This window comes from Microtus ochrogaster, chromosome 4, assembly GCF_000317375.1.
Source record: "Microtus ochrogaster isolate Prairie Vole_2 chromosome 4, MicOch1.0, whole genome shotgun sequence".
Taxonomy (NCBI): domain Eukaryota; kingdom Metazoa; phylum Chordata; class Mammalia; order Rodentia; family Cricetidae; genus Microtus; species Microtus ochrogaster.
Window position 1 is genome coordinate 32685729 of NC_022011.1, and position 8629 is coordinate 32694357.

The 8629-nt window shown below is 45.8% G+C and overlaps 1 protein-coding gene across 1 annotated transcript in view; it reads left to right on the forward strand.

Annotated features, from left to right (window-relative positions):
* Window positions 1–8629, forward strand: part of Gnpat (glyceronephosphate O-acyltransferase) — a 29294-nt gene that overhangs the window by 1857 nt on the left and 18808 nt on the right. Inside the window, exon 2 of the mRNA XM_005345884.2 lies at window positions 6143–6325. Coding sequence (XP_005345941.1) covers window positions 6143–6325 — 183 coding nt within the window. The remainder of the gene's footprint in view (window positions 1–6142; window positions 6326–8629) is intronic.

Consider the following 8629-nt stretch of genomic DNA (forward strand, 5'->3'; position numbering starts at 1 on the left):
AAAAAAAAAAAAAAAAAAAAGAACTTTACCTTTATGTTTGCTGTGAACTGCTACCTTAAAGCTTATGGTTGACTTCACCACACAGTTCTCTGGTGGGAAATCCGTCACCGTTTTACAGCTTGTTATTCCAAAGTTGATCCAACTCAAGATGTTTTTTGGCCTTTCAATATGTGTGGGGGTTGGGATTTCCCTTGAAGGTTAATAAAAAGGAGTTGGTTCTTACTTCATCTATATATTTTTTTAATCATGAGATTTTTGTCAACTTTCCATGTGAGTAACAAGGCAGCTGGCCATGAGTGTCCCCTGCCCCTTTCTGTTTGGTGCCACCACTGCCTGGTTCGGTTGCCTCCTGGCTGTTGTTATGCCCGCACAGCTGATGATCATGAGAGCCTCCTTCAGACTGCCAGCTTCTTCCACCACCTTGTTCATTGTGCACTGCTTTCTGTCCAGTCGGTAGTTCTATAGTGACATCACGATATTGCTAATGATCAGCAGTGCCCGAAATCCCCCAGTTGCTGTTCTCAGTGCCAAAGACTGCCTGGCCTCTCAGGACACCCGAAATGGTCAGTGTGCACAGGTAGTCCAATTAAGTGAGATAAATTAGGGTAGTGACTAAAGCATGCATTGAATGCTGTTGGAGTCAAGGGAAGGGGCATCTGGTTTATTTGGGGACTTGAGAAGGTATCTAAAAACAACACCAAAACTGAGTTTCTGTAGTATGAACACTGGGAGGTGGGAATCACTGAAGTAACAATGTAAGAAAGTCACTGCCTTGCTTGTGTGGGGAGGCTGAATGCAGAATGATGAAGAAAACATAAGCCAAAATTAAGAACATAAGCAAAAGGTGTTTCTGAAAAGAAGCAAATGGTATCTTGGGTATCCTGGTATCAGTAGGTGTTTCTGAAAAGAAACAAAGCACATCATGGGTGTTCTGGGCATTGGTGGCTTTCATCAAGGATTAAATCTTCTCTGTATTTGTGCTCTAGAAAGTCTAAGGAAACCATTAGGCTCTGGCGTGATTATCTGCATTAGTAATACCTTTCTCTCTGAAGATTCTAAGAAGGAAGAAACTCAGGGTGGGGTACATGTGTGATTCATAAGCGTGGAGATGAGTTAGGACGAATGGCCGATGCAGGGGAGGGGGTGAAGCTCAGTGGGGCTGGGAAGCATGGAGCATGATGGTTTTATGTGATATTTTGGGCAGGGGATCCTTGACTCTGGGAACCAGTTGTGTCTATGATCTGGGAAAGTGGGGGCAGTATGAAGTAGGCCGTTGGGTTCCCCGTGGTTTGGCAACTGGGCAGAGGCTGATCTCTCAAAGATAGGAAGGACAGGGGAGGAGCAGGTTTAGTCAGGTACAGAGCAGTTTCGGTCTGGGATGCAAACTTGTCAGCTGTGGATTTCCATGGTCTGGACCAGATACATCCTAAATGTTTGGTAGGCTTCTGAGTAGAGTTGGGAATGTGATCCCCAAGCAAAAGAGGAGGGTGAGACTGAGAATGTGGATTTGGCAAGTCAGGGGCAGGTAGGCTGTATCTGAAGCTAGAAGTGCACTCTTCCTCTGAGACTTGGTGTGTGCGTGTGGTAGTTCCAGTATAGGGTCCATACTTAGGGGATCTCAACTCAGACTCCAAATGATCTGCCAGTTGCTCCTGCTCTGCTTTTTACCAGTCTAGTCCTGCTTACTGTACCTCATCACCCTGACTTTGTATTTCTCAGGATGGAAGTGTGCTGTCTCTTCAAAATGCTCATGGTCCCTTCTGTGTGGCAGAACTTTGTATTGCTGACTCTTTTTAATATCAAAGACCCAAATCAAACATTTCATGAACCACTCAGTATAAAGTACTTCCTCGTTAACACCTGTTTTGTCTTCTGAGCTCATTCAGTGGTGAATCACAGCAGTCCTTGTACTGGCCGGCCAGAACTGATTGTTAAACATTCATGGCATTTGTTAGCCCATTGGTAAAACGTAGCCATTAATGAAAACTGAGGGTTAAGTCACATAAATTTATACTTAAATACATTTTATACAAAATAAAAATAAATATTATCAAACAGCATTTCCCAGTTATTTACTAAACCTTACTGTTCTCTCTGGAAGTTGTCCTCTTAGGGGAAGGTGGCACACACTCTTGTATCATCTCATGCCGCTGTGCCTCTTGTTTATTCTATGTGCTCTGGCCTGGTGGAGTAGAGTGCCACAGAGTGCCAAAGCCTGGGCTCCAGTGCAGGTCACTGACAGCATCCTGCCTGCCAGTGGACTCACTCAGTGACCTGATCTTGTTAGTCTGTGCAGAAGGGCATGCTTTTCTCTGGATAGTGTCTGCTTGCCCTGTCACTGCTGGATTCCAGTCTGTAGCAAGAGGCCTGGTGTATAGTGAACCCTTGGGTCTCTTGCTGAAGGAAAGCAGTGGAGAGGGAGGTTGTGGGAGGGCCCAAGGTGCAACCTGAGGTGGGGGCGTGCTTCAGCCTGACCTTCCTATTGGATTCTCAATTGCACTGTGTTCTTGGGTGAGAAGCCATTAGAATGTGCTTACTTGCTGGCAGTAAGTGCTGCTCCAACGTGCTGCAATCCTTTGCACAGGAGGGGCAAGTGGTGGGGATCATGCTCTCCTGGGATGGTTAAAAGGCATGGGCTTAGCTTTACAGGAACTAGAGAATGATGGGGGTTGAGGGGTAGTGGTTGCCAAACCTACTTGTCAAACTTTCTCAAAATATATATGCCCTGCTGATAATGATGCTGTCCTCTTTCTACCCCTAAGAACACTAAAGGGAAGTTTCCAAGCTCTCCCTTGCCCTTACCTTATATAACAGTAGTTTGTTGAGTCCAAGTTTGAACTGTTGCTTTATTCATGAGAATTGTAAAGTTCAAGAAAGTTTTCCAGCCTTATGCGCAAAAGCCTATGATATGTTAGGATGGCTGTAATTGGCAACATGGCTAGATGCTAATGACGTGTGCTGCCTTTGGGTTGTTAACATTCATAGATATGCAGGTACGGTGTGTGAGCACATGTGTATTAGATGTGAATAGCAGGCAGAGAAGGTCCTGAGCAAGGTGTGAGTGATTGTATGGAGAGTTCTTGAGAGCATCTCAGAAGGCTGATGCTGCAGCAGGCATAGCAGAGCCACGGGACCATCCACAGATACCCAGAGGATGCCAGCAAGGGCCGTGGCAGCCCAGCACACCTACACCAGGGCATAAGCAGGGGGTGAACGGGGTCTCAGTGGACATAATAGATCTTACCTGATTGTGGAAGTGACTGGCTTTATTCTGTTTGTTTGGGACAGGGTTTCTCTGTGTAGCTTTGGAGCCTGTCCTGGCACTCACTCTGTAGACCAGGATGGCCTTGCACTCACAGCAATCCACCTGCCTCTGCATCCCGAGAGCCCTGGGATTAAAGGCGTGCGCCACCACCACCCGTCTTGACTGGCCTTATTCTGAGGAGCTCGCTGAAGTATTTTAAAATGTGAGGAATAACCTGTATTTTGAAAAGCTTGCCATTGGCTGGCAGAAGGATTGACGTGGTACATTTAGGCAAGGAATCTACTGAGATTATAAGTTGCCGGGTAGCCTAGCTGAGGGTAGGGTCTGTACATTTTCAAAGGCCACAATAGCAGGGTTGGGTGGAATGATGCCCAGAGGTTAGCTGAGATGGCGGTTAGCAGTTACGGTTTCAGGAAAGTGATGATGGCTTAGAGCCGAGCCCAGAAGGGGATGGGTTTTGGAGAAGTGTTGGGAATCCAGAATGTATGATAGGAGAAGAGAATCAGGTCCAGGATTTGGGGAGCATATGGAATTTGTGTTTTAAGCTTGCTGCAGGGCCATGGAAGTGACTCAGTGGTAGAGCATTTGCCTGGTGTGTATGCTAAAAACATACAGATTTCATCTGTAGCCCCCCCCCCAACACACAAATAAGACGAAAGGAGAGGAAACAAAGCAAAACAACAACAAAAATCCACCAGCAACAAAGTCCAGTGGAATAGGTGAGTGTGCCCAGCAGCTGTGGGAGGCTGGAGACAAGGGCTGCAGGAGGTAAGCTCTTGGGCCTGTGAGGAAGAAAAAATAATTTGTAGTTTTGAGGGGGAACACTCCCCCAGTTTAAAAGCCACTGCACTGGAGGAAGGCTGGGAATTATTCTACTGTTGATGAGAGAGCCCTGGATTAAATACCAATGTGGGGACATTTCCCTGGAGGTCAGGAAAGAAGACTAGGAGATACTGGCCCAGCCAAAGCAAAGACTCACCCTAAAAATGCTGTGGTTGTGTTAAGAACAGTTGTGTCTTTTCATAGAATTCCAGGAGTGAGATACAACTGAGCGCCACATAAAGACTATAACACTAAAGATACAACCTGAGCATGCCACATAAGACTATAACACTAACCTAGAGGAAGACAGAAATAAGGAAACATTTACGGCAAGGGGGTGTCTATAACATATAAAAATATCATGTGACAGTCTCAGTGTGTGTCTGATGGGAGAGACATGTCCCTGTGCTTAGGAACAAGCATTCCTTACAGGAGTCTCACGCTAGGGGATTATACATAAAGTTTGAGATTTTTGTTGTTATTTGCACTTTCCGTGCATTTTCTGAATTTTTCAAGTGAGCACAAGTCACTTTGGTAGTTCAAAAACTGAAGATATTATTAAACATGGTAATTATGTAATAACTAAGATGTTTTAAATCAGTATTTGCTATTTAAATCAGTATTTGGGGATACAAATAAAGAAGAAAAGTAATTTTTTTTGGTGACTTTTTTTTTTTTTTTTTTTGGTTTTTCGAGACAGGGTTTCTCTGTGGCTTTGGAGCCTGTCCTGGAACTAGCTCTGTAGACCAGGCTGGTCTCGAACTCCCAGAGATCCACCTGCCTCTGCCTCCCGAGTGCTGGGATTTTTGGTGACTTTTAGAGACAGTGTTTCTCTGTAGCTTTGGAGTCTGTCCTAGAACTAGCTCTTGTAGACCAGGCTGGCCTCGAACTCCAGAGATCTGCCTTCCTCTGCCTCCCAAGTGCTGGGGTTAAAGGCATGCACCACTGCCACCCGGCAGAAGAAAGGTAAATTATAATTGGCATGGCCCCTGTTTTGAATAAGATGTACACATATTTCTGTAGGTATAAATAAACAAAATAAGGAAACTACTTCTTGTTATAGTGCTGAAAGTGCTTCATGTTGCCGTAAACGAGCATAACAGTCGGTGTAAGGAGCCTCAGATGCCAAGTATGTCTCTGCTGTTTGGAAGCTGAGGGCCTCCCAGGAAGCGGGTGACCCCGGAGCCTTGGTTTCCTATGGACTGGGGAAGACAGCTGCTCAGAGGTTGGAATGGAGATTGTTCTTGAGCATGTCAGACTCTGAGAACAGCGCTGGCGCCAGGAGCTGGCAGCGTTCACTGCAGTCATTATCGTTAGCACTACTCATGACTTGATGAGGAAGCACCGTTCTAGGAGCACCCTGGACTCTGAAGCACATGCGAGGGCTTGGTGGATGGAGACCAACCAGGCCCACAGGAACTGAGTGCAGGTGATGAGGTAGAATAGACTGCTTCTTTTATGACATAGTTTCCCACCTCTGGAAGACAAGGACTCTAGAGGCTTGTACCGCCACATCCAACTTAGTTTGAGGCTTCTTTTGTTGTTTGCTTTTTTGAGACAGGGTTTCTCTGTGTAACTAATAGCTCTGGCTGTCCTTGAACTAGCTCTTGTAGACCAGGCTGGCCTTGAACTCACAAAGGTCTGCCTGTCTCTGCCTCCTGAGTGCTGGGATTAAAGTGTGCCACCACTGCCAGGCTTTGAGGCTTCTGATACATGTTTTGAGATATATATATATATACATATATATATATATATGCTAAGCAGAGGGAGACCAAACAGGTTTGTCAATGTGGTACTGCGTTTACAAAGATAGCCATCAGAATATGCTGGTCAGTAGGCCGAGGTCTCTGTCAGTGGTGGAATGCTTGTAAACCATGTAATAGTTGAGTATCAGCTTATTGATCGCGGTATTGACAGTTTTTTCTCTGTCTAGGACTCTAATATTAGAATACTCTTGCTTGGGTGTCGAGACAAACATTTGGGTGGAGTGAAACCTGAGTAATCTGCCCTGTTTCCATAGGTGCTCCTCACTTTCTTCTGTTTCCTTCTTCACAGAAAGAGCTCAAAAAGTGGGATGAGTTTGAAGATATCTTAGAGGAGAGGAGGCATGGCAGTGACTTGAAATTTGCCATGAAGTGCTACACACCCCCCTTGTATAGGGGAGTCATCCCCTGCAAGCCAAGTGATATCAAGTCCATTGTTCTCAATTCTGAAGAGATGCACTATGTCATTAAGCAGGTAAGAACATCGTTCTTCAGGCACAGCCTCCTCCACTGGAAGTGGGTCCTTCTTGTTTCCCTGAACTTATTTTATTATCTCAAATACACTTTTAGGTTTAACTCCACGACACTCCAATGTATGCTGTCATTGTGTTAAGATTGAAAGGCCAGCCCGGGAGTAGCATGGCGTCAACAGCTTAGTAAAGTATGAGACGCAACTTACTGGTGACGAGCCCACAATTGGAGGGTGCTAGTTAGTTATGAGCAAAGCTAGTTTGGTGTAGGGAGTAGGGAAGGTTTTGTTTTTTAACACTTACTGACAGAAACTCCAGGTCTTCCTAGTGAAGGGGGTGGAGAGAGTTCTCAGTTGAACAGATCACACCAGCCCTCCACGTGAGCACATCCTGAGAAGCTCCGAGGAGTCCCATGCCTGGCTTCGCCTATGTCAGTTGCTTCATTTTGTTGGGTTTGGGATCCTGTAGCAGTAGCTTTTCAAGAAGCTCACGCTTTGGGAGCCATGGCTTGTTTTCAGAGCAGGAGGTCCAAGAGAATGCTGAAAGTGGTTCAGTCTGACAGCGGAGGCAGAAAGTGTGGGAAATGTAGCAAGTTCCAGGGGGTGAGTGGGCTCAACGGGGACTTGGAAGCCACGGGGAAGGTCTAGCTATTGTCTCCACAGTGCCATGCCCTTAGATGCTCAGATGGAGTGTGCTGTGCAGATTGGGTGCAGGAGTACTGCTCTGGTTTTAACTTTAGATGTGTACTTTGACCCATGCCCTTAATCCCTGTGCTTTGGTTGGCCTCTAACATCACAGAGATGCTATCAGCTCTCTGTGGTTAGGCCTATTTCATGATGGAAGACAAGTTTCCCCTTTAGTTAGCACTCAGGAACGGGACTGTAGAGTACCCAAGGCATTTTTGCAATAAGTTAACTCCAGTCAGCCATGGCTGTGTTCTCAGATAAGCATCATCCTGTGGTAACACCACAGGATCCTTACATGACACCTGGACGCACAGTCTGCACGTGCCTCTGTTAGCAACACCACAGGGTCCTTACGTGACACCTGGGCGCACAGTCTGCACGTGCCTCGGTTAGGTAGTATGCATATATGGCAGAGTCTATTGCTTCTTGATCCGTCGAACAAAACACAAGATTAAATCAGCAAGAAAGAAAAGGATTTTGTCTGTCCTGATTAAATATTTGATGTCTTAGTGTGTTCCTAGAGAAGCATCATACTGCTGCTTGTGTTGTTTTGATTTGTTTTCTCTGCCGTGCTAGGAATGGAACCCAGGACTCCTCATGGTAGAGTAGTCAAATGCCCTACACCTGAGCGGCATCCCTAGTCCCATGCATGCATTTTTTTAATGTGCATGGGAAGAGACTTTGAGACAGCGTCTCATGTAGCTCAGATTGATCTTTAGTCCTCTTGTTTCGGCCTCCTCTGTGCGTTCCAGGTATGCATCACCACCCTGACTTGAAGTAACTTTCCTTCATATATAGGTGGGTGTAGTTTAACACTAGTGTACATAGTAACTTTTTTTTTCAGAGTGAGGTTGGATATTTATTTAGTGGGTTATGGAAGGGAAGGGGAGGAGAGAAAAGAGCAGAGGAAGAGAAAGAGAAAGAAACAGAAAGGGGTATAGTAACTATTATAAGTGTATTTATATAAGTAGGTGTGTGTTTGAATGATACATAGTAAGTACATATGCCAGTAGTATGGTTATTTACCATGAAGCATTGCATGCTAGGCATAATTATTGGGGTTGTGCTTTTATAGGCTGGTGGTTCTGTGGGTTGCCACACACTTGAATAATGTTAGTGATGGCTCCATGAGAGCTGTGGTGGCACTGGGTGATGGGAAGTTTTCAACACCATTGCAGTCTTACAGAATTGTTGGCATAGATGCCTGTGGTTAGTCACTGACCCCAGTCCTCTTCAGTATGTGATGCTGGCTTCTGTAATCTGGAGCCTACGCTGTGAACTGAGAAGTGAAGGAGCATGCACGGCCCCTTCACAGAGACAGACAGCTCGGCTGGGGCCATGGCCCAGCTCTTCTCAGCTGTTACTCGTTCTCTTCTGTCTCCCCCATCCTCCTCCCCTTCTTGATTTCAAACTCCAAAAGTAAGCCCCCCACTTTTTGTTGTTCTTTTTCCCTTGATTGGTTGGTTTTGTTTATGAGCCAGCTTTTTTTTTTAATTTATTTATTTATTAAGGATTTCTGACTCCTCCCCGCCACCGCCTCCCCTTTCCCTCCCCCTCCCCCGATCAAGTCCCTCTCCCTCATCAGCTTGAAGAGCAATCAGGGTTCCCTGACCTGTGGGAAGT